This window comes from Scyliorhinus torazame, chromosome 3 (genome assembly GCF_047496885.1).
Source record: "Scyliorhinus torazame isolate Kashiwa2021f chromosome 3, sScyTor2.1, whole genome shotgun sequence".
Taxonomy (NCBI): Eukaryota; Metazoa; Chordata; class Chondrichthyes; order Carcharhiniformes; family Scyliorhinidae; genus Scyliorhinus; species Scyliorhinus torazame.
This window is the reverse complement of record NC_092709.1, coordinates 111,642,810-111,669,403: the sequence shown is the minus strand read 5'-3', so window position 1 is coordinate 111,669,403 and position 26,594 is coordinate 111,642,810. Positions and strand designations below refer to the sequence as shown.

The 26,594-nt window shown below is 50.0% G+C and overlaps 1 protein-coding gene across 2 annotated transcripts in view; it reads right to left on the bottom strand.

Annotated features, from left to right (window-relative positions):
- The window catches only part of otud4 (OTU deubiquitinase 4), a 189,761-nt gene that overhangs the window by 142,037 nt on the left and 21,130 nt on the right, over positions 1 to 26,594 (bottom strand). Inside the window, exons 2-3 of one of the 2 annotated variants that reach the window (XM_072496128.1) lie at positions 8,534 to 8,617; positions 7,923 to 7,973 (exon numbers count right to left, since the gene is read on the bottom strand). In XM_072496128.1, coding sequence (XP_072352229.1) covers positions 7,923 to 7,973; positions 8,534 to 8,617 — 135 coding nt within the window. The remainder of the gene's footprint in view (positions 1 to 7,922; positions 7,974 to 8,533; positions 8,618 to 26,594) is intronic. The other variant, XM_072496129.1, reaches the window with a different exon arrangement.

Sequence of the window (26,594 nt, the reverse complement as noted above, 5' to 3'; positions counted from 1 at the left end):
GCATGGTCTGAAATGGCTATGGCCGAATACTCCGTTCCCTCCACTTTCAGGATCAGTGCCCTGCCCAAAACAAAAAAATCTATCCGGGAGTAGGCCTTATGTACGTGGGAGAAAAAATAAAATTCTCCGGCCATAGGTCTGGCAAATCTCCACGGATCTACTCCCCCCATCTGATCCATAAACCCCCTAAGCACCTTGGCCGCAGCCGGCCTCCTCCCCGTCCTAGATCTGGAACGATCTAATGCTGGGTCCAGCACCGTGTTAAAATCCCCACCCATTATCAAGCTCCCTACCTCCAGGTCCGGGATACGCCCCAACATCGTCCCAGTTTGGGGCATATACATTCACCAGTACCACCTCTGTCCCCTGCAACCTACCACTCACCATCACGTATCGACCTCCCTTGTCCGCTACTATGTTCTTGGGCTCAAAGGACACCCGCTTTCCCACCAGTATTGCCACCCCTCTATTCTTCGCATCCAGCCCTGAATGGAACACCTGTCCCACCCATCCCTTCCTTAACCTGACCCGCCACCTTCAGATGTGTCTCCTGAAGCATGTGTCTGCCGTCAGTCCCTTTAGGTGCGCGAACACTTTAGGCCTCTCACATTCCACGTGATCAGCCGGATTGGGGGGTGTCGTCGTCGTCGTCGCCCCCCCCCCCCCCCCCCCCCCCCCCCCCGCCGACTAGCCATCTCCTATCTTAGGCCAGTCCCGTGCCTCCCACTCCCTCCAGTCCCCCAGGTGGGGAACCCCCGCCCCGACCACATCTTCCATTTTCAGTTCCCCCTCGGACAGTGCAGCAGCAACCCTGGAATCCCCCCCTCTTCCCTCGCTAGATCCACATCTAGCACTTTTGCTCCCCCCATATTACTTCCATGAGTCAGCTGACCTCTGCTGACCCCGGCTTCCCCCGCCTTCCCGTTGATCTCCCCCGGTTGGGAGTCTCTCCTCCTCCTTACCTTCCTCCACCCCCTCACTTTTGGCGCTGGTAAAAAGCCCGCGCTTTCCTGAACCAGCCCCGCCCCCTGTGGCGCAGCTCCTGTTGCGGCCATCATCCCAGTTCCCTCATCCCCGAGTCTCACCTCCTTCCAGGACCGACGCCCACATTCCCCATCATCATCATTTTGTCTACAGAAAGGAAAAAAGGAAATGTTAGGAATTTTAACCAGAACTCTACCCACATCCCCATCCCCAAAATATTCTTTACCCATATTTACAACCCCATATACAACCACATCCCCTCAGTCTGAATAAAGGTCCAAGCCTCTTCTGGCATTTCAAAATAATGGTGTCGGTCCTGATAAGTGACCCAGTCGCGCAGGCTGCAGCATGCCGAACCTGACTCTTTTTTTTTTTAATGCAGCAACGCCTTGACCCGGTTGAAGCCAGCTCTCCTCTTTGCCACCTCTGCGCTCCAATCCTGGTATACTCGGATCACCGCGTTCTCCCATCAACTGCTCCGCACCTTCTTGGCCCATCTCAGCACACTTTCTTTGTCCGCGAAGCGATGGAACCTTGCCACTATCGCCCTTAGCGGCTCATCAGCCTTGGGTCTCCTCGCCAGGACCCGGTGAGCCCCTTCCAGCTCCAGGGGGGGTCGGAGAAGCCTCCGCTCCCATCAGCGCATGGAGCATCGTACTCACATACGCCCCGGCATCAGCTCCCTCCACTCCTTCGGGAAGACCCAGTATCCGGAGGTTCTTCCTCCTCGACCTGTTCTCCCAGGACCTCAATTCTCTCGGCCCACCTCCTGTGCACCGCCTCATGCGCCTCCACTTTTACCGCCAGGCCCAGGATCTCGTCCTCGTTGTCATTTATTTTGTCTTTCACCCCACGAAGCTCCACCGCCTGGGTCTTCTGGATCTCCTTCAGCCCCTCAATTGCCAACAGCATTGGTGCCAGCACCTCCTTTTTCAGCTCCTCCACGCAGCGCTTAAGGAACTCCTGCTGGTCAGGCCTCCATGCTGCTCGCTCTCCGCCATCTTGCTTACCCCCCCCCCCCCCCCCCCGTTTTTGTCGTTGCTCCAGAGCCTCTTTTTTTGTCGCTCCACCGCTGATCTCGGCCATATATCGTAAGGGGGGACCTTACTGCACCTTCCCACACGGGATCAATTCAAAAAAAGTTCCGTTGGGGCTCCTCTAGAGAGTCCGAAAGTCCGTTGTCGCGGGAGCTGCCGAAACGTGCAGCTTAGCTCCACATCGCCGCAACCAGACGTGTAGACAAAGATGACTTAAAGATCAAAGCCAAAGGCTCAGCAATCTCCTCCCTACCTTCCCAGAGAATCCCAAGATAATTCCCATCCGGCCCAGGCGACTTGTCTATTTTTACACTTTCCAGAATTGCAAACACCTCCTCCTGATGAACCTCAAGCCCTTCTAGTCTAGTAGCCTGAATCTCAGTATTCTCCTCGACAACATTATCTTTTTCCTGTGTGAATACTGACAAAAAAATATTCATTTAGCACCTCTCCTATCCCCTCGCACAACTTCCCGCTACTGTCCTTGACTGGCCCTACTCTTACCCTAGTCATTCTTTTATTCCGGACATATCTATAGACATATTCCTGCTGCAGCCCATGAAAAAAGTAAGAACGTTGTTTCAAAACACAGTCAGCAGCATATGACTCTGCTTTCGCGCTGACCAGAAGATCCAGACCATCATTTTGGATTTGTTAAAGCTAATTTCTGTATCTTCATTGATCAGCTACGAATAATCGAGCCTTCTCGAACATAGAAAATAGAGGTAATTGTGAAATCCATGGTCAATAAAGTCAAGAGGCAGGTAAAACCAACTTTCACCCAATCCTGTGCGTTTTCCAATCAACAAGTAGGTTCAAATTACCTTTATCTTTGATCATTTAAAGTTATTTTCTAAACAAAAATATTGAACTATCCAGCAATTTGAATGAAGCAACAAAAGTAACACAGCAACATGAGATTTCAGTGCTTAAAAATACTAAATTACCAAATAATTCAAAATTGCTTAAATTAAATTAAGTGTGGGCCATAATGTAAGTTAACAAGTTTACTTTTCAGTATCATTTAGAATCTGAAAATTCAGCTCCCCTTCCAGGTATTAATTTAGATACTGTTCAATGGTGGCTCAGATAACATTCTGTTTACATAAAAACATAAACTCCACTTGGCAACTATGAAGGAGTAGGTCGCACATTTGGTGGCTCCCGCTCGGGTCGGACCTTTGGACCTTTTCCCCACTTTTTAAAATCGGACTTGATTCGGTAAATTGATGGTGGAGGCAATTGTGTAGTTGATTCCTACATCGGTGCATGGAGAGGCGGACTAGAAGTGCTCGCAAAGGAAGAAATAAACGAACAGAGAAGGCTTGGGCTGAAGCCGCAGCAGGAGAAAGCATGGCGGATGACCAGAGCCCTGGCTTGTCGATCCAACAGTCGACAGAGCAGCTGATGCAGTTGATTCAGGAGAGCTTCGCCAAGCAGAAACAGGAATGCTTGGACCCGATTAAAGAATCGATTGCGCGGCTGGAACTTAGATTGGATGCCCAAGATCGGGTGATTCAGAAAGTAGAGAAGGCGCTGGCTGAGCAGGAGGAACATCAAACTGCGGTAGAGTTGGAGGTGGGGATGCTGAGAGACCAGCAGAAAAGGCTCCTGGAGAAGGTGGAGGACCGCGAGAATAGGTCCCACTGGCAGAATTTGAGAATCGTCGGTCTTCCGGAGGGGTCCGAAGGAGCGGACGCTGGGGCATACTTAGCGGGCATGTTCGAGAAGTTGCTGGGGGATGGTACGTTCTCCCAACCCTTGGAAGTGGACAGGGCTCACAGAGCGCAAGGAAGCCGCGAGTGGCCCCCCCCCTGCCCCGCCGAGGGCAATGGTGGTGAGTTTCCACAGGTACTTGGACAAGGAGCGTATTTTACAGTGGGCCAGGCAGACACGGAGTTGTAAATGGGAGAACCCTATCCTGCGGATCTATCAGGATCTGAGTGCGGAGGTGGCCAGGAGAAAAGCGGGGTTCAATCAGATAAAGTCGACCCTTTTTAAGAAAAAAGGTGAAGTTTGGACTGCTGTGTCCGGCCCATCTCTGGGTCACGTATGAGGAGCAACATTTTTATTTTGAGTCGCCCGAGGAAGCGATTGTCTTCGCTAGAAGGAAAGGACTGGTGGCGGACTGAGGTCTTTGAACTTTGCAGCAGCGCTCATGTTAAAAAAGTTTCTTGTTTTTTTTTGACATTATTTGTAATGCCTTCTGTATTGATTTAGGGCCTATTGCAGAGCTGAGTGAGTTAAAGTTTACATTTGCACTGATGGGGGTTGGAGGTGTGTTTTTTCGGATGTTGTATCTTCGGTTTGATCTTTTCTTAGTTTTCCGTGGGGTTTTTCAGGCAATTGTGTTGGGATTGCTTTTTCTTTTGAATCTATGTCCCCGAGGGGGGGGGGGGGGGTGACACACAATAGGTGGGAGAATGTCTGGCGCCATGGGTGGGGGTCACCAAGCTAGCTGGGCGGGCTAGCTCACGGAACGCAGTGGGGGTGAGCAGATGTTATGCTTGTTGAAGGTGCTGGTTTACATAGTGCTGTTACTAGGAAGACATTTGATGGACGTTTGCTGTGGGACAGAAAGGAGGTCGGGGGCGCAGGCTGCCTGGGGGGCGGGCCGGCGGATGCGTGGGGAGCGGGGCTGGAGACTGGCTGATCGACGAAGGGGGGCAGTTGGGCAATGAGCCCCCCAACTGGGCTGATCACATGGAATGTGAGAGGGCTAAATGGGCTGGTTAAGAGGGCACGTGTGTTAGCGCATTTGAGAGGACTGAAGGCGGACGTGGTAATATTACAGGAGACGCACCTTTGAATAACTGATCAGATTAGTTAAGGAAGGGATGGGTCGGACAGGTTTTTCCACTCGGGCCGGCCTCGAAGACGAGAGGTGTCGCGATCCTGATTAATAAGCGAGTGGTATTTGAGGCCGGAAGAATAGTTGCGGATGTGGGAGACCGGTACATTATGGTCAGTGGGAAGCTGGAGGGGTTGCCGGTGGTACTAGTAAATGTGTACGCGCCAAATTGGGATGATGTGGAGTTTATAAAGAGGATGCTGGGGAAGATCCCGGACCTGGATTCGCAAAAGTTGGTCATGGGAGGGGACTTTAGCACAGTTATTGACCCTGGGTTAGACCGGTCGAGCTCAAGGACGGGCAGGGTGCCAGCAATGGCAAAGGAGCTAAAGGGGTTTATGGAGCAGATGGGGGGGTGGACCCATGGAGATTTGGGCAGTGGAGAGTGAAGGAATTCTCCTTCTACTCACACGTGCATAAAGTGTACTCCCGGACTGATTTTTTTAATTTTGAACAGAGCTCTACTAAACGGGGGTAGCGGACATGGGGTATTCGGCGATCATAATCTCAGATCATGCCCCTCACTGGGTTGACCTACAGATTAGCAAGGAGAGTAGCCAGCGCCGCACTGGAGGCAGGACATGGGACTTTTAGCAGATGAAGAGGTGTGCGGGCGGCTGAGGAAATGTATTCAGAACTACCTGGAAGTAAACGACACAGGCTAAGTTTCGGCGGCGGTGGTCTGGGAGGCATTGAAGGTGGTGGTTAGAGGGGAGCTGATCTCGATACGAGCCCATAGGGAGAAGGCAGACAGAGCAGAGATGGACCGACTGATAAAGGGGATATTGCAGGTCGACAGGAGGTATGCGGAGACCCCAGAGGCAGGGCTTCTAAGGGAACGATGGAGGCTACAGACAGAGTTTGGCTTGTTAACTACAGGGAGGGGCGCTAAAGCAGCTGAGGAAGGCGAGGGGGGCGATCTACGAGCATGGTGAGAAGGCCAACAGAATGCTTGCGCAGCAGCTTAGAAAGAGGGAGGCAGCCAGGGAGATAGGGAAAGTAAAGGACGAGGACGGGAACCTGGTTGGAGACTCAGCAGGGGTGAATAAGGCATTCAAGGAGTTTTACAGTAGGCTGTATGGGTCGGAATCCCCAGCTGGGCCGGAGGGGATGAGGCACTTTTTAGGGGGTCTGAATTTCCCGAAGGTGGACAGGGGGGTTGGTAGAAGGACTGGGGGCCCCGGTCGGGTTGGAAGAGATAGCAGAGGGTCTGAAGGCCATGCAGTCGGGTAAAGCCCCGGGGCCGGAGGGGTACCCAGTGGAGTTTTGTAAAACGTTCTCTGGGATATTGGGGCCGCTGTTGATGAGGACATTCAATGATGCAAGGGAGAGTGGGGTGCTTCCCCCAACGATGTCACAGGCCACAATCTCATTGATCCTGAAGCAGGACAAGGATCCAGAGCTATGTGGGTCCTACAGGCCGATATCCCAATTAAACGGGGACGCCAAACTGCTGGCCAAAATCTTGTCCTCTAGGATTGAACTCTGTGTTCCGGATGTGATTGGGGAGGACCAGACAGGATTTGTTAAAGGTAAGCAGCTGGCGGCCAACGTAAGGAGGTTGTTAAATGTGATTATGATGCCCCCAGAGGGTAGGATGTGGAGGTAATGGTCGCAATGGACGCAGAGAAGGCTTTTGATCGGGTGGAATGGGAATATCTGTGGGAGGTACTGGGATGGTTCAGATTTGGGAAAGGCTTTATTGACTGGGTCAAGTTGTTGTATCAGGCTCCTTTTGCGAGCGTACGGACGAATAGGTCAACATCGACTATTTCAGGCTGCATCAGGGGGCAAGACCGGGATGCCCCCTCTCCCCACTGTTGTTCGCGTTAGCCATAGAGCCGCTGGCAATTGCGCTGGGGGGGGGGGGGGGGGGGGGGGACAGAGAGTCTCGCTTTACGCAGACGACCTGCACCTGTATGTTTCGGACCCACTAGAGGGGATGGAAGAAATTATGAAGATTCTGGGGGAATTTAGCCGGTTTTCAGAGTATAAGCTAAATATGGGGAAAAGTGAGATGTTTACGGTCCAGGCAAGGGGGCAGGAGAGGCGATTGGGGGAGCTGCTATTTAGGGTGGTAGGGGGAAGCTTTCGATACCCAGGCATCCAGGTGGCATGGGAATGGCTACACAAGTTAAATTTGGGCTGATTAGTAGCCCAAATGAAGGACGATTTTCGGAGGTGGGACGCGCTTCCGTTGTCACTAGCTGGGTGGGTGCAGACAGTGAAAATGACATTCCTCCCGAGATTCCTGTGTTTCCCCATCTTTATTCCACGGTCCTTCTTTAAACGGGTCAATAAGGTGATCACTGGCTTTGTATGGGCTGGTAAGACCCCATGAGTAAAAAAGGGGATGCTTCAGCGGAGCCAGGGGGGATGTCGCTGCTGAACGTTAGTAATTATTATTGGGCAGCGAATATAGCCACGATCAGGAAGTGGGTGGTGGGGGTCGGGTCGGTATGGGAGCGGGTGGAGGCGGCTTCATGCAAGGACACCAGTCTGGGGGCATTGGTAACACGCCTCTGCCGTTCCCGCCGGCACGGTACTCTGGGCATGCCTAAAGCTTCGGGGACCCTGGCATGGGTTTGCGGACGTCATGTCCAAAGTATTGAAAACAAGGGTGGCACCGAGTCCAGAGGTGGCGATTTTCGGAGTGTCGGAATCCAGGAGGAGAAAGAGGCAGACGTTCTAGCCTTTGCTTCCCTGGTAGCCCGGAGACGGATTCGGTTCGCTTGGACGGACCCAAAGCCTCCGACGACGGAGTCCTGGCTAACTGACATGGCTAGCTTTCTCGGTTTGGAGAAAATCAAGTTCGCCTTGAGAGAGTCAATGTTAGGGTTCGCCCGGAGGTGGCAGCCGTTCGTCGACACATTGCGGAAAATTAACCATCAGCAGAGGGGGGGGCTGGGGGTTAGCTTAGTTTAGAGTAGGGGGTTAGTAACGGTGGGACCTGCAAAGGAGGAAGACGGGTTTTGCACTATGTTGATGTAAAGCCATAAATACCTCAATAAAATGTTTATAAAGAAAAAACATGAACTGCAATACCATACCTGTGGCTTTTCAAGATGCTTCAAATATTCATCAAATGATCCTTCGATGAACTGCAAAAAACAAAGTAAAAATCCATTATGAAATTGATGCAATGCGTAAGTACATAAAAACCAAGTGCGGGCCATTCAGCCCCTCAAGCCAGTTCTACTGAGATCATGGGGGTTTATATTTTAATTCAGAGTTGGCTTGGTGGAATTTAGTCAGGCAAGGAAAGGTCTTTCGACCATCAATCATAATTTATACATTTTTGGATAATTGTCTGCAACAGTTCTTTTTACGGAGTTCTAGATTTAGACTATCCTGACGTATGTGAAGGAGTGCTTCCTGAACATTCATGAATGATCATATCTAACTACCTACGGTATTGAAAACATATGTCAAAACACAGTGCCAAAGGACAGAGGCTTCCTCTATTAATGCAAGACTTTATTTTGTTCACAAGGGGGACAGAAAACTAGATGTTGTGTACCCTGTAGTCAGGTCAGGATTGTTTAGACGTGAATCGAAGCAAGTGGTCTGCTCAACTACCCACCTAGGGGAATGGTATTTTCCATTTCTGTGTTTGGATACATCAATCAAATCTTTTTTTTAAATCTCAAAGAAAGCATACCGCTTCAAACTGATCTCGGTTCCTCCTCAGGTAAGAAACACAAGCTCTTCTCACTTCAAGGTGTTTAGACTGTGTGTGGAACACCTGAGAAAAAAAGAATAGACTGAAATAATTCTGGTGTTGTTGTTTAATAAATTATTCACAATCAGGCCACCTCCTGTGGCTTTTTGTTCACATAAGGTCAGGGAAGTTGTGATGTTTAGTATCGGACACTAATATTTAACCTGTCCCGCCTTGTTACGGCCAATGTTCAAATAAAGGAAGAACTTGGATTTAGATACTGCCTTTCAATGCCTCGAGCTGTCCTAAAGCACTTTGCAGCCAAGTAAGTAGTTTAGAAGAATTGTACTTTTTTTGCAATAACTGAAATGCAGCTGTCAATTTGTACACAGCAATGTCCCACAAACACTAACAAAACAATAATGATCAGTTAATCTATTTTGTGGTGTTGCTATTGGGATAACTATTGGCCAGGTTATCATGCTGAACTCCCCTGCCTCAGTTTAACATCTCTTTGGAAGGACTGGAGTGACAATGGAGATTTTGATGGGTGGGGATGGGGAAGGGAGCAATAAGTGGCATCTCTACACAAATTCAGGCAGATTTACAATGAAACACACCGTGTCTGGGTACAGGGCCCCCGAATGACAGAAGATCTCAAATTGATGAGCAAGTCTCTCACAACCAATCAGGGACAGAACTACTTTGAAATCCCTTCCAGGAGTTGCATCACTCTGCGGAGCCAATCACAGAGAAGTGGGCAGCTATTTCCTCACACAATTGCCAGTTGGAACGCTGTGCCCTTGTGCAACTCCCATTGGGCACTGTGATCTGGGTCTCCTGATTCCGTACTGTTGCTCAACACAGCACAAGGGCACAGCGTTACAACTGGCAATTGTGTGAGGAAATAGCTGCCCACTTCTCATCTCCCCATCCCTTACCACCTCATCTCCCCACCCTTCCCCCAGGCCTGCTGTCATGCACCCTACCCTCCTGTGTCTCCCCCCACCCTCCTTCACCCAACCTCCCCCTCCCCACTGCCTGTCGGCTCTCATGCACCCCCCCCCCCCCCCCCCTCCCCTTCTCGGCTCTCTCTCCCTCTCCCCTCCGCCGCCTCTCCTCTCGCTCCTCCCCCCACGCTCCTCCCCCCGCCTCTCCTCTCTCCACCAACTCCTCTCCTCCCCGCCTCTCCTCTCTCCCTCCTCTCGCTCCTCCCCCCATCCACCCTCTCTCTTTCTCCGCCCCCCCCCCAACAGTGTCTCTTCTTGCCGGCTGTCTCTTTCCCCACCCGCCGTCCTGCACCCTACCCTCCAGTCTCTCAAGTCCCACCCTCCTTTACCAATGTCCCATTTGTTCTCCATGTTCCCTCCCCATCCTTCACCCCCAATCCGACCATCCTTCACCCCCAATTCTCCTCCCCACCGACCTTCACCCTCCATGTCTCCCAGCCCACCTTCACACCCCTTCCTCACCTGCCTTCATGCTCCATCCCCCCGGCTCCACCCCAAATTCCCCCTTGCCCCCTTACACCTCCCATCCCCAGTAGGAAAATGCTGATTGTGTGGGAGTATGTGTCGATATGGGGAGACCCGTTTTTATCCAGAAACATTCAAGAGTGAGCCAATGGCCTCTACCCAGAGAGGTGCCACCTGGCATTGTGATGCAGTTGGTTATTACAAGTGTTATGGGGGCAGCGGCTCGCAATAGAATGTGGCGTACAGATGTGCACCACCAGCTCACCAGGAGAGAAGCATATTCTTTGGGTAAATCCCTGAAATTAACTAAAGTCACAATTGAATGCCAAAAACGCATTTGGGGGGAAAAACAGATCAGATGGTATTCCCATGGCAAAGTTTTACAAGTTCTCTTCAGGAAAACACATAGGTCCTTTGAAAGATTTAGCATGGAGGTTTGGATCGAGGAGAAAGATATGACTGAAATGTAAATGTATATGTTTTGTATTAATTTTCACTTTAGCAGATTATACAGTGGTAGGTACAAAAGTTTTAGGCATTGACTCCTTGAATATGAATGCATAAATAGCCTTTGCTTCGTTTGAGGCACTGAAGATTGATCAGGTTGCTGGACCTGATAACATTTAACCTCGAATACTGGAGAAAATCAGAGAGGTCCTGATTTTGTTGACTAACAATTCTTTGAGATCTGGACTTGTTTGAACTAACTGAAGAAAAAAAACTTGATGCATGATGGGGCAGCACGGTAGCAGAGTGGTTAGCACTGCTGCGTCACAACACCTGAGATCTGGGTTCAATTCCAGCCTTGGGTGACTGTGTGGAGTTTGCACTTTCTCCCAGTATCTTTGTGGGTTTCCTCCAGGTGCTCCTGTTTCCTCCCACAGTCCAAAGATGTGCAGGTTAGGTTGATTGACCATGCTAAATTGCCCCTTCGTGTGCAAAGATTAGGTGGGGTTATGGGATTGCAGTGGGATGAGCCTAGGTAGGGTGTTCTTTTAGATGGTTGGTGCAGACTCGATGGGCCAAATGGCCTCCTTCTGCACTATAGGGATTCTATGATGATGAATGCTTGCACACATGTGCCAAGCCCCATTCATTAATATCTAGACAGGAACACAGGATGTATGGTAGACCATTCAGCCCCTAATCTTATTCTGCCATTATAGCTGATCTGTGTTTTGATTCTATTTTCACAGTTTTGTTCCATATCCTGTAAGTAATATTTTCTGTTAATCATGTTTTAATAGGCTTGAATTACATAAATAAACTGTAATTAAACTGTTGAATGATGAATTTCTAGCTGCGTTAAAAGACTACTGATTCAATTTTCCACTAAACTATTGGTGACGGTGGTGAGGGGGGCTAGGAGAAAGAGTAAGAATGAGTGTGAGGGGAGGGGAAAAGTGATACTTCAGATCCCGGGGTGGGGGCCCGAAAATCAAGGTGAGCACAGGGCTCCACAAACTGTAAATCCGCCTCTGAATTCAGGCAATTGTTGCTGCTTCTAAATTCCGAGGGTGAATTATAGGGAAATGACACTGATTTGTAACTTCAGGCTGCATGTGAGGAAAATACTGCACAATTGCAACAAAGTGTCAACAAGACCTTTTCTTAAGCGGATGTCTTGTAGCATTTTTTTTTAATATATTTTATTGAAAATTTTTTCTAAACAACATTTTTCCCTCTTACAAAACAAACGGAACGATAACAAAATAGAAATTTTTAACAATACACAAGTAACAAAACCCCATTATCTATTGACCTATACCAAACTAAACCCCCCCCTCCCCCCTCCCCCCTGGTTGCTGCTGCTGGTCATCTGTCTTCCCTCTAACGTTCCCTTAGGTAGTCGAGAAATGGCTGCCACCGCCTGGTGAACCCTTGAGCCGATCCTCTCAGGGCAAACTTTATCTGCTCCAGTTTAATAAACTCCGCCATATCGTTTACCCAGGCCTCCAGTCCGGGAGGTTTCGCCTCCTTCCACATAAGTAGGATCCTGCGCCGGGCTACTAGGGACGCAAAGGCCACGACATCGGCCTCTTTCGCCTCCTGCACTCCCGGCTCTTCCGCAACTCCAAATAGAGCTAACCCCCAGCTTGGTTTGACCCGGGCATTCACCACCTGCGAGATCACGCCCGTCACTCCCTTCCAATATCCTTCCAGTGCCGGTTACGCCCAAAACATATGTGCGTGGTTTGCCGGGCTCCCGCCACACCTCCCACATCTGTTCTCCACTCCAAAGAACCTGCTCAATCTTGCCCCCGTTATGTGTGCTCTATGTAGCTCCTTAAATTGAATCAGACTAAGCCTGGCGCATGAGGAAGAGGAGTTTACCCTGCTTCGGGCATCAGCCCACATACCCTCTTCTATCTCCTCCCCTAATTCTTCTTCCCACTTTCCCTTTAGTTCTCCCAACGACTCCTCCCCCTCTTCCCTCATCTCTCTGTAAATCTCTGACACCTTGCCCTCTCCGACCCACACCCCTGAAAGCACCCTGTCCTGTATCCCCTGTGTCGGGAGCAACGGAAATTCCCTCACCTGTTGTCTAGTAAATGCCCTCACCTGCATATATCTCAAGAAATTTTCCCGGGGTAACTTATACTTTTCCTCCAATGCTCCCAAGCTCGCAAAAGTCCCATCTATGAATAAATCTCCCACCTTCCTAATTCCCAACTGGTACCAGCTCTGAAATCCTCCATCCATTCTTCCTGGGGCGAACCTATGGTTGTTCCTGATAGGGGACCCCCACCAGGGCTCCCCGCACCCCTCTCTGTCGCCTCCACTGTCCCCATATGTGCAGTGCTGCCGCCACCACCGGGTTCGTGGTATACTTTTTAGGCGAGAGCGGCAGCGGTGCCGTCACCAGCGCCTCTAAACTCGTCCCTTTACAGGACTTTCTCTCCAGTCTTTTCCACGCCGCTCCCTCACCCTCCATCATCCATCTACGTATCATTGCCACATTGGCTGCCCAATAATACTCTCCCAAGTTCGGTAGTGCCAGTCCTCCTCTATCCCTACTACTCTGAAGGAACCCCCTCCTTTCTCTCGCAATTTTCCCTGCCCACACAAAGCTCGTGATGCTCCTATCTATTTTATTAAAAAAGGTCCTGGTGATTAATATAGGGAGACATTGAAATACAAATAAGAACCTCGGGAGGACCATCATCTTAATTGCTTGCACCCTGCCCGCCAGCGATAAAGGCTGCATGTCCCACCTCTTAAAGTCCTCCTCCATTTGTTCTACCAGCCGTGTCAAATTAAGTCTGTGCAAGGTTCCCCAGCTCCTAGCGATCTGAATCCCCAGGTATCGGAAGTTTCTTCCCACTTTCCTTAGCGGTAAGCCTTCTATCTCTCTATTCTGGTCCCCTGGATGTATCACAAATAATTCACTCTTCCCCATGTTTAGCCTATACCCCGAGAATTCCCCGAACCTCCTCAAAATTCGCATAACCTCTATCATCCCCCCCGCTGGGTCCGACACGTATAGCAATAGGTCATCCGCGTATAAGGAGACTCGATGTTCTTCTCCCCCTCTAATCACCCCTCTCCATTTCCTGGAGTCTCTCAACGCCATGGCCAGAGGTTCAATTGACAACGCAAACAACAATGGAGACAGCGGGCATCCCTGTCTTGTTCCCCTATATAATCGGAAATACTCCGATCTATGTCAACCTATAACTACGCTTGCCGTTGGTGCCCCATAAAGAAGTCTAACCCAGTTAATAAACCCGTTCCCAAACCCAAACCTCCTTAACACTTCCCATAAATACTCCCACTCCACCCTATCAAATGCCTTCTCTGCGTCCATTGCCGCCACTATCTCTGCCTCCCCCTCCACTGGGGGCATCATTATCACCGCTAATAGTCGTCGCACGTTAACATTCAGTTGTCTCCCTTTTACGAACCCTGTCTGGTCTTCGTGCACCACCCCCGGGACACAGTCCTCTATCCTCGATGCCAGTACCTTTGCCAGCAACTTGGCGTCCACGCTCAATAGTGAAATAGGTCTATAGGACCCGCACTGCAACGGATCTTTGTCTCTCTTCAAAATTAGCGATATCGTCGCCTCCGACATCGTCGGGGGTAGAGTCCCCCCTTCCCTGGCCTCATTGAACGTCCTCGCCATCAACGGGGCCAACAAGTCCACATATTTTCTGTAGTATTCCACCGGGAACCCATCCGGCCCCGGAGCCTTCCCTGCCTGCATGCTTCCCAGTCCCTTAATAACCTCATCCACCTCAATCGGCGCCCCCAGGCCTGCCACCTCCCGCTCCTCCACTTTTGGGAACCTCAATTGGTCCAGGAACCGCCGCATCCCCTCCTCTCCCCCTGGGGGTTGAGACCTATACAGTTCCTCATAAAAGGTCTTAAACACCTCATTTATCTTTCCTGGCCTTCGCACAGTGTCTCCCCTTTCATCCCTAATTCCTCCTATCTCCCTCGCTGCTGCCCTCTTTCGCAGTTGGTGCGCCAACAGGCGACTAGCCTTTTCCCCATATTCGTACCTCCTCCCCTGTGCCTTCCTCCACAGTACCTCCGCCTTTCTGGTGGTCAGAAGGTCAAACTCGGTCTGGAGTCGTCTCCTCTCCCTGTACAGCTCCTCCTCCGGGGTCTCTGCAAATTCCCTGTCCACCCTTAAAATTTCCCCCAGTAATCTATCCCTTTCCTTGGCCTCTGTTTTCCTTTTGTGGGCCCCAATAGAGATCAGCTCTCCTCTGACCATCGCTTTTAGTGCTTGCCAGACCACTCAGGGACCTCGCCGTCGTCATTGACCTCCAGGTATCTCTCAATACACCCCCTCACTCTTGCACACACTCCCTCATCCGCCATCAGTCCCACATCTAATCGCCAGAGTGTTCTCTGCTCCCTGTCATCTCCTACTTCCAGGTCCATCCAATGTGGGGCATGATCCGAAACCGCTATGGCTGAGTATTCAGCTTCTTCCACCCTAGAGATCAACGACCTTCCTAAAACAAAAAAATCTATCCGGGAGTACACTTTATGGACATGGGAGAAGAAGGAATACTCCCTAGCCCTAGGTCTTAGAAATCGCCATGGATCCACTCCCCCCATTTGGTCCATAAACCCCTTAAGTACCTTGGCCGCTGCCGGCCTTCTTCCGGTCCTTGAGCTGGATCTATCTAGCCCCGGGTCCAGCACCGTATTGAAGTCCCCTCCTAAAATCAAATTTCCTGCCTCCAGGTCCGGTATACGCCCCAGCATCCGTCTCATGAATCCCGCATCGTCCCAATTTGGGGCATACACATTAACCAACACGACCTCGATTCCCTCCAGCCTACCACTCACCAGTACATATCTACCTCCGCTATCTGCTACGATGATCTTTGCTTCAAATGCTACCCGTTTCCCCACCAAAATGGCCACCCCTCTGTTCTTTGCGTCCAGTCCTGAGTGGAACACCTGTCCCACCCATCCTTTCCTTAGCCTATCTTGGTCCCCCACCTTTAGGTACGTCTCTTGGAGCATAGCCACGTCTGCCCTTAGTCCTTTCAAATACGCGAGCGCTCGGGCCCTTTTTATCGGTCCATTCAGGCCTCTCACGTTCCACGTGATCAGCCTCACTAGGGGGCTACCTGCCCCCCTCCCGTGTCGACTAGCCATTACCTTCTCTAGGCCAGTCCCATATCCCGCCTCCGCGCTCCCGCTCGCTCCCCCAGCGTCGCACACCGTCCCCGACCACCCACTCTTTAGCCATTCCCTTTTGGATTTCCGCAGTAGCAACCCAGCCTTGCGCCTGTCTTCCCGCCTTATTCTTTCTGGCGCGGGAACATCCCTTTACCTGACCCGCCTCTTATGGCGCAGCTCCCTTTCCCCTCCCCTTCCCCATTCTCCGACTATGTCCCGTCTTTCCCCCCTCACCGGCGCCCACATTTCCCCAGTGTCTCCCCCCTTCCCTGTTTACTTCTCGATTAACTTTCACCATAACATTAACAAAACAATAACAATTACAATTGCCTGCAGCATCAGTCCCTCAGTTCCGGTCCAGTTTCTCGTCTTGAATAAAGGTCCATGCTTCCTCCGCCGTCTCAAAGTAATAGTGTCTCTCCTGATACGTGACCCATAGTCTTGCCGGCTGCAGCATCCCAAACTTCACCTTCTTTTTGTGCAAAACCTCTTTGGCTCGGTTGAAGCTCGCCCTCCTTCTCGCCACCTCCGCACTCCAATCCTGGTATATCCGTACCACCGCATTCTCCCACCTGCTACTCCGCACCTTTTTAGCCCATCTCAGGACCTCTTCTCTGACCTTAAGGCGGTAGAATCGCACGATTAGGACTTCCGGGTGCAGCGATGACCAGCTGAGTCGCACGTTTCAGCAGCTCCCGGTGAAACGGACTTTTGGGCTCTTGATAGGAGCCCCAACGGCAATTTTGACGGCTAAAAACACTGTGCGGTAAACAAGAAGGGAATCCCCCCTGGATACGGATGAAAAAAGGAGAAAGTGGCCGGATTGCAGTGGATCCTTTAGAACAGCGGCAAGGAAGGCAAGCAAAAACCAAGATGGCGTCGGAAGGTGGCAGTTTAACATGGGGCCCTGAACAACAAGAGTTCTTGAAATGCTGTGTGGAAGAGCTCAAAAAGGAAATGAAGAAAGAGCTGATGGCCCCGATACTACAGGCGATCGAAGGGCTAAAGGAGGAACAAAAGACCCAGGAGCGGGAGCTTCGGGTCGTGAAGGCAAAGGCAGCCGAGAATGAGGACGACATACAGGGCCTGGTGGTGAAGACGGAGACGCATGAGGCACATCAGAAACGATGTGTGGAAAGGTTGGAGGCACTGGAGAACAACGCAAGGAGGAACAACCTGAGGATTCTTGGTCTTCCTGAAGGTGTGGAGGGAGCGGACGTCGGGGCATATGTGAGCACGATGCTGCACTCGTTAATGGGAGCGGAGGCCCCGGCGGGTCCGTTGGAGGTGGAGGGAGCATACCGAGTGATGGCGCGAGGACCGAGAGCAGGAGAAATTCCCAGAGCCATAGTGGTGAGATTCCTCCGTTTTAAGGATAGAGAAATGGTCCTTAGATGGGCAAAGAAAACTCGGAGCAGTAAATGGGAGAACGCGGTGATCCGCGTTTATCAAGACTGGAGTGCGGAGGTGGCGAGAAGGAGGGCGAGCTTTAATCGGGCCAAGGCGGTGCTTCATAAAAAGATGATAAAATTTGGAATGCTGCAACCGGCAAGACTGTGGGTCACATATCGAGGGAGGCACCACTACTTTGAGACGGCGGATGAAGCGTGGACTTTTATTGTGGAAGAAAAACTGGAATGAGCGGGTTATTAAAAAGAACGTTTGAACAAAGTGGTGGGGCAAATGTGGGGGGCAAAGAGGGGGGTTAAAAAGGGGGGAAAAGAGGAGTTTTATGTACTAATCCTGCGATGTGGTAACTTTTCTCTCTCCCACAGGTGGTGATGGGGGGAGGAGGGGAGGTGGAGGAGATGGGGCGTTGGCCATTGGGGGCGGGGCCAAGGGAGAAGCGCGGGCTTGGTTCCCGCGCTATGATAATCATGGCGGGAATAGAGAAGCAGGAAGGAGGGGGCGTCGCACGGTGCGAGCCGAGGTCACGGGGGGAAGCCGAGGTCGGCCAGAGTTTGCTGACTTCTGGGAGCAACATGGGGGGAGTAATTACGCTAGCGGGGGATCTAGCGGGGGGGTGGGAGGGGGGAATCACTGGGTTGCTGCTGCTGGGGAGAGGGGGGAGCCGGTATGGGAGAGGATGGGCGGGGGGGCACCGCCTGGGGGAGATACAGCTGCGTGGGAACCGGGTGAGGAGCTGGAAAAAGGTGATGGCTAATCGTCAAGGGGAGGGGGGGGGGGGGTGTAGGCAGCCCTTCCAACCCGGCTGATCACGTGGAACGTGAGAGGGCTCAACGGGCCGATAAAGAGGGCACGGGTACTCGCACACCTTAAGAAACTTAAGGCAGATGTGGTTATGTTACAGGAAACGCACCTGAAACTAATAGACCAGATTAGGCTACGCAAAGGATGGGTGGGGCAGGTGTTCCATTCGGGGCTAGATGCGAAAAACAGGGGGGTGGCTATATTAGTGGGGAAGCGGGTAATGTTCGAGGCAAAGACTATAGTGGCGGATAACGGGGGCAGATACGTGATGGTGAGTGGCAAACTACAGGGGGAGACGGTGGTTTTGGTAAACGTATATGCCCCGAACTGGGATGATGCCAATTTTATGAGGCGGATGCTAGTACGCATTCCGGACCTAGAGATGGGAAAGCTGATAATGGGGGGAGATTTTAATCCGGTGTTGGAACCAGGGCTGGATAGGTCGAAGTCCAGGACTGGAAGGAGGCCGGCAGCAGCCAAGGTACTTAAAGATTTTATGGAGCAGATGGGAGGTGTAGACCCGTGGAGATTTAGCAGACCTGGGAGTAAGGAGTTCTCGTTTTTCTCCTATGTCCATAAAGTCTACTCGCGAATAGACTTTTTTGTGCTGGGAAGGGCATTGATCCCGAAGGTGAGGGGAACGGAGTATACGGCTATAGCCATTTCGGATCACGCTCCACACTGGGTGGACTTGGAGATAGGGGAGGAAACAGGAGGGCGCCCAACCTGGAGAATGGACATGGGACTAATGGCAGATGAGGGGGTGTGTCTAAGGGTGAGGGGGTGCATTGAAAAGTACTTGGAACTCAATGATAATGGGGAGGTCCAGGTGGGAGTGGTCTGGGAGGCGTTGAAGGCGGTGGTTAGAAGGGAGCTGATATCAATAAGGGCACATAAAGGGAAGCAGGAGAGTAAGGAACGGGAGCGGTTGCTGCAAGAACTTTTGAGGGTGGACAGGCAATATGCGGAAGCACCGGAGGAGGGACTGTACAGGGAAAGGCAAAGGCTACATGTAGAATTTGACTTGCTGACTACGGGCACTGCAGAGGCACAATGGAGGAAGGCACAGGGAGTACAGTACGAATATGGGGAGAAGGCGAGCAGGTTGCTGGCACACCAATTGAGGAAAAGGGGAGCAGCGAGGGAAATAGGGGGAGTGAGGGATGAGGAAGGAGAGATGGAGCGGGGAGCGGAGAGAGTGAATGGAGTGTTCAAGACATTTTATAAAAAATTATATGAAGCTCAACCCCCGGATGGGAGGGAGAGAATGATGGGCTTCTTGGATCGGCTGGAATTTCCCAAGGTGGAAGAGCAGGAAAGGGTGGGACTGGGAGCACAGATCGAGGTAGAAGAAGTGGTGAAAGGAATTAGGAGCATGCAGGCGTGAAAGGCCCCAGGACCGGATGGAATCCCAGTCGAATTCTATAGAAAATATGTGGACTTGCTCGCCCCGGTACTGACGAGGACCTTTAATGAGGCAAAAGAAAGGGGACAACTGCCCCCGACTATGTCTGAAGCAACGATATCGCTTCTCTTAAAGAAGGAAAAGGACCCGCTACAATGCGGGTCCTATAGACCTATTTCCCTCCTAAATGTAGATGCCAAGATCCTGGCCAAGGTAATGGCAATGAGAATAGAGGAATGTGTCCCGGGGGTGGTCCACGAGGACCAAACTGGGTTTGTGAAGGGGAGACAGCTGAACACGAATATACGGAGGTTGTTAGGGGTAATGATGATGGCCCCACCAGAGGGGGAAACGGAGATAGTAGTGGCGATGGATGCCGAGAAAGCATTTGATAGAGTGGAGTGGGATTATTTGTGGGAGGTATTGAGGAGATTTGGTTTTGGAGAGGGGTATGTTAGATGGGTGCAGATGTTGTATAGGGCCCCAATGGCGAGCGTGGTCACGAATGGACGGGGATCTGCATATTTTCGGCTCCATAGAGGGACAAGGCAGGGATGCCCTCTGTCCCCATTATTGTTTGCACTGGCGATTGAGCCCCTGGCGATAGCGTTGAGGGGTTCCAAGAAGTGGAGGGGAGTACTTAGAGGAGGAGAAGAACACCGGGTATCTTTGTATGCGGACGATTTGCTACTATACGTGGCAGACCCGGCGGAGGGGATGCCAGAAATAATGCGGATACTTGGGGAGTTTGGGGATTTTTCAGGGTATAAATTGAACATGGGGAAAAGTGAGTTGTTTGTGGTGCATCCAGGGGAGCAGAGTAGAGAAATAGAGGACCTACCGTTGAGGAAGGTAACAAGGGACTTTCGTTACCTGGGGATCCAGATAGCCAAGAATTGGGGCACATTGCATAGGTTAAATTTAACGCGGTTGGTGGAACAAATGGAGGAGGATTTCAAGAGATGGGATATGGTATCCCTGTCACTGGCAGGGAGGGTGCAGGCGGTTAAGATGGTGGTCCTCCCGAGATTCCTCTTTGTGTTTCAGTGCCTCCCGGTGGTGATCACGAAGGCTTTTTTTAAAAGGATTGAAAAGAGCATCATGGGTTTTGTGTGGGCCGGGAAGACCCCGAGAGTGAGGAAGGGATTCTTACAGCGTAGCAGGGATAGGGGGGGGCTGGCACTACCGAGCCTAAGTGAGTATTATTGGGCCGCTAATATTTCAATGGTGAGTAAGTGGATGGGAGAGGAGGAGGGAGCGGCTTGAAAGAGATTAGAGAGGGCGTCCTGTAGGGGGACTAGCCTACAGGCTATGGTGACAGCCCCATTGCCGTTCTCACCGAAGAACTACACCACAAGCCCGGTGGTGGTGGCTACACTGAAGATTTGGGGACAGTGGAGACGGCATAGGGGAAAGACTGGAGCCTTGGGGGGGGTCCCCGATAAGAAACAACCATAGGTTTGCCCCGGGGGGAATGGATGGGGGATATGGAATGTGGCAAAGAGCAGGAATAACGCAACTGAAAGATCTGTTTGTGGATGGGAAGTTCGCGAGTCTGGGAGCGCTGACCGAGAAATATGGGTTGCCCCAAGGGAATGCATTCAGGTATATGCAACTGAGGGCTTTTGCGAGGCAACAGGTGAGGGAATTCCCGCAGCTCCCGACACAAGAGGTGCAGGACAGAGTGATCTCAAAGACATGGGTGGGGGATGGTAAGGTGTCAGATATATATAGGGAAATGAGGGAGGAAAGGGGAGACTATGGTAGATGAACTAAAAGGGAAACGGGAAGAGGAGCTGGGGGAGGAGATCGAGGAGGGGCTGTGGGCAGATGCCCTAAGCAGGGTAAACTCGTCGTCCTCGTGTGCCAGGCTAAGCCTGATTCAGTTTAAGGTATTACACAGGGCGCATATGACTGGAGCACGGCTCAGTAAATTTTTTGGGGTGGAGGATAGGTGTGTGAGGTGCTCGAGAAGCCCAGCGAATCATACCCATATGTTTTGGTCATGCCCGGCACTACAGGGGTTTTGGATGGGGGTGACAAAGGTGCTTTCAAAAGTAGTAGGGGTCCGGGTCGAACCAAGCTGGGGGTTGGCTATATTTGGGGTTGCACAAGAGCCGGGAGTGCAGGAGGCGAGAGAGGCCGATGTTTTGGCCTTTGCGTCCCTAGTAGCCCGGCGCAGGATATTGCTAATGTGGAAAGAAGCCAAGCCCCCGGGGGTGGAGACCTGGATAAATGACATGGCGGGGTTTATAAAGCTAGAGCGGATTAAGTTCGTCCTAAGGGGGTCGGCTCAAGGGTTCACCAGGCGGTGGCAACCGTTCGTCGAATACCTCGCAGAAAGATAGACGGAATGGAAAAAAGAAGGCAGCAGCAGCAGCCCAGGATCGGGGGGGGGGGGGAAGACACCGACCAGAAGGACTCTCAGGGTTGTTAATATATACTGTATAATATGTATAGGTCGTTGCTACAGATAATTATATATTGGACTGTTAAATTATATTTTTGGAGAGTGTTACTTGTGACAAGGCAGTTGCCAATTAGGGCTAGTTTTCATTTTTGTTATTTATTATTATTTTTTTTTTTTTATTTTTTTTTTTGTTTATAAAATAGGTCGTTGTTATAATATTGTGTAAAGGATGCACAATGTACTGTGTTGGTTGACCAAAAATTTTCAATAAAATATTTATAAGAAGAATCGCACGATTATCGCCCTCGGTGGTTCTCCCGCTTTTGGTTTTCTCGCCGGGATCCGACCTGCCCACTCCACCTCCATGGGGCCCGCAGGGGCCTCAGCACTCATCAGTGAGCTCAGCATCTTACTTGCGTACGCTCCACAGTCCACTCCTTCAACACCCTCAGGGAGTCCTAGTATCCTAAGGTTCTTCCTTCGCGCTCCGTTTTCAAGGGCCTCGATCCTTTCAGCACACTTTTTATGAAGTGCCTCGTGCGTCTGAGTCTGAACCGCCAGGCCCAGGACCTCGTCCTCAATACCTGACACCTTCTGCTCCACCACTCGGAGCTCAGTCTCCTGGGTCTTTAAAGTCTCCTTAAGCCCCTCAATTGCCTGTAGCATCGGGGTCAGTACCTCCTTCTTCAGCAGGTCCACGCACCATCTCACGACCTCGTCCTGCTCAGGCCCCCATGTCGCCTGCGATTTCTCCGCCGCCATTTTGTCTTCCACTCCTTCTGACCTTACGGTCGAAGATTCTTCAGGCTGCAGCCGCCGCCGCCGGTTTATTCCTTCGTCGTTCGGGGGGGGGCTCCCTTCCCACACACCCCACACCGGGTTGCTCGGCCGAAAAGATCCCCGTTGGGGCTCTTAAAAGAGCCCAAAGGTCCGTCGGAGCTGGAGCCGCCGAAACGTGCGGCTAGCTCATCCTCACCGCGACCGGAAGTCCCGTCTTGTAGCATTAATCACAAAAAGCCAAAGCCTGTTTTTAAACATAAGAATGAGATTGGTATGTTGTTTTGTCTATTATTGGAGAAGGGATTTATGCAATTAAATGTGGGTCAGGTGATCTGGTGATATTTTAAGCAGGGTAAACACAGGGGAGGGGAAGGTAGGTCAAGGGTTGGGTCACGCTGGGATGTAGGAAAATAACTTACATGTATATAGCACCTTTAAGGTTACACGGCACTGAGAGGAGTGATAATCAATATTTTATACTAAACCACATAAAGCAAGATTAAAGCAAATGATCAAAAGCTTGGTCAAAGAGGTCAATTTTAAGGAACGCAGGAGCCAATTCCAGAGCTTACGGCCTTGGCAGCTGAAGACATGGTCGGCCAACAATGGAGAAAATTAATCAGGAGTTTTTCAGAATTTACAATTTGGGAATCTGTGGGTGGCAAGTCTCTCAAGCCCATCAACATCATCTTCAAACATATGGCCAACTAGAAATGTTCATCCCTGAAACATCTGGGAGCGAAGTCAAGACTGTAAAGTCACGTTTTGAATCTGCTGATATTCAGAAGGTTAATAATAACCTTCTCTGTTTACAGTTGCCCTCTGAAACAAACTATCAAATGAATTATGAGACAGGACAATATTTACTTAAAGCACACCAGGCAGTTAGTTGTGTGTAATTGTCAATGTTCAGGAGGCAGCCAAATTAGTTAAGGTCAAAGCTGGCCTGAAACATTTCTCAAGACAGCATTTTGAGGTTGCAGGTTAGGCAAGGAAGAAATGAAGGCATCAGCAGACAGGAAAAAAGCCACGTCTGTTGAGAATATTAGAAATGGGGCTAGAGTTATAGAAAATTGTTGCTTAAAATCTAGCTGCACCTAGATTACTGTCACCTGAATAACTAACTCCTAACTGAAAACTATGCAGTCTAGGCAAATTATCAGCAAACTTCAGGTATTACAGGGAAATCATAGAATCTCTATAGTGCAGGAGACCATTCAGCCCATCAATTGTGCACCGGCCCTTGGAAAGAGCATCTTACTTAAGCCTGCACCTCCACCCTATCCCCGTAACCCCACCTACCCTTTTTGGACACTAAGGGCAATTTAGCATGGCCAATCCACCTAAATTGCACATCTTTGAACTGTGGGAGGAAACCAGAGCATCAGGAGGAAACCTACGCAGACACAGGGAGAAAGAGCAAACTACACAGTCACCTGAGGCCGGTATTGAAGAATTTAAGAAGAATTAAAGACTGTTACACTCTGTACACAGTTGGCAACTAAGTTGTTGATGGCTATTTCACTTTTACTTCGTATAAAGTGATCAGTGAAAAGAAAATATTGAAAGAGAAACCCAACCTGCCAGGTAGACAAAATACATTCAAGAAATCAAGGAAGTGAAGAAATGATTGAGCACAATGTTTTGGTGTTGAAGAACATTACACATATTTCCGATTTTGGTGGACTGAAGGACTGAACCTACTCATGAGAGAGTGCTGTTTGTAGCCAAAATAGCTGGGTATGCATGTGTTGTCCATGTTAAGCAATTTGTCTGACGGACACCTTGCAATAAAGATGTACATACACAAGTTAACCCAGACACTGGAGCAAAGTGGCCAGTTACTGAGCTTCAATTGTTTGAACACATTTTCCTCACAGTATTGTTCCTCATCGGAAAAATTTCTCAATAGTATATAACCCATGTAAACGTATAAGATGCATCAACAGCTTCGTCACCAATCCTGCATGTAGCAGTGTAAAGTCAAAGAAGCCGAGAACCTCCGATGATTCAATACGTTTAGAGTGAATAGAGCTGAAGTGTGCGAACAAGGCTAAAAGTTGAAAGTTCAGAGAAGCGAAAAAAATAAGGGAAAGAAAGAAAGAAAGAAAATGAGAAGAGACTGGCAACAAATATACAAGGGAATCCAAAAGTCTCTTACCGACATATAAATAATAAAAGGGCTGTAAGGAAGAATGGAGTCATAAAATAAACCTACACAGGGAGGCAGGAGGTGTGTAGTAGTGATGGGAAACAAACTAGTGACGGATGGTTCTTTTTTTGACCTGGAAAAAAATTATACAATGGTGTTCCACAGGGGTCAGTACCAGGACCAGGGCTTTTCTTAATATATATGAAATGACTTCGGCTCAGGTGAACATGGCAAAATTTCAAAATCTGTTGGATAGTGACCGACTCCAAGAGGATATCAGCAGGCTGGTGGAATAAGCAGACCGATGACAGATGATATTTAATGCAGAGAATGCAAACTGATACATTTTGATGGGAATAACAAAGCGCAACAACAAAAAGCAGCAATATAAACTAAAGAGTACAATTCTAAAGGGAGTGCAAGAACTGGGAGACCATGAGGTATGTGTACACAAATTATTGAACGTGGTAGGGCACGTTGAGAAAGTGACTAATAAAAGGTATACAGGATCCTGAATTTTATAAATAGAGGCTCAGAATACAAAAGCAAGGAAGCCATGAAAATACTGATTCGGTCTCAATTGGAGCAGCCTGTTCAATTTTGGGCACTACACTTCAGGAAGGATGTGAAGGTTTTGGAACAGGTGCAGAAAAGATGAGAATATTCCAGGGACGAGGGACTTCAGGCATGTGGGCAGATTGGAGAAGCTGGGGCTGTTCTCCTTAAAGAGAGGATTTAGAGGAGATTTGACGGAGGTGTTCAAAATTATGAGGGGTCTCAGACAAAGCAGATAGTGTTATGGATCTGGACCAGAACTCCAATTTTGGTTAAGATCCTGGTTTAGAACCCAACTATTTGCATTTGGTAAAACTGTGAGGAAACGTTTCTGCACCACAGGAGTTATAACACTGACTAGTGGACAGCTTTTATATTAAAGCAAACTTTAATTTCAACACAGAATAATATACATTAGCAACAAAGAAAAGCTTTACAATTAACAGATACAATATCTTAACTTGATTCCTGAAACCTGCCTCTACATTCCAATTAAGCAACCCATATTTCAATTACCACTTATGTGTATCTTTTACTTGCTTATCTTCGTGCAGAGTCCTTGGAGAGAGAAGCATTTTTAGAACCAAGCTAAAACCTTCTGCTCAGAGACCTGGAAACAACTACCTTTTTCAGACAGACCTGGCCCCACCAGCTTTACTCAAAGCATACAGCATTAGAATCATGTAATCCCTACAGTGCAGGAGGCAGCCATTCGGCCCAGCGAGTCTGCACAAGCCCTTGCACCCTACCAAGGTCCAATCCCCACTCCTAGCCCAGTAACGCCACCTAACGTTTGGGCAATTTAGCATGGCCAATTCGCCTAACCTGCACATCTTTGGGCTGTGGGAGGAAACCCACGCAGACACGGGGAGAACATGCAAACTCCACACAGTTATTCGAGGTAAGAATCAAACCTGGGGCGCTGGCGCTGTGAGGCAACAGTGCTAACCACTGTGCCACCGTACCGCCCCATGAAGAAGGGCTACTGCTTCCTCAATCACACTGGACCAGTCCTCTTGCATCTCTTTCTGACTCTGCCGAAACATCCTCCTTGATAAACTCCATCAACTGCTCCACAGGCAGTGGGGTAGGTGATGGCAAGGCTCCCAACTCCGCCATACTCTTAGTTGCTGCACCACACAGATCCTCCATCTCATGAGCCAAGGTTTTACTCTACTTTTGCTGGGTGTAGTAACCTGTCGATATTCCACATTGGAGGAGAAACCAACATCCTCCACATATTCTGCACTTTTTACAAACAAAGTGCCCATTATCGGGCAGAGAAAAAAAAAGAAAATTGCTTATTGTCACAAGTAGGCTTCAAATGAAGTTACTGTGAAAAAACCCAAGTCGCCACATTCCAGCGCCTGTTCGGGGAGGCTGGTATGGGAATTGAACCCGTGCTGCTGGCCTGCCTTGGTCTGCTT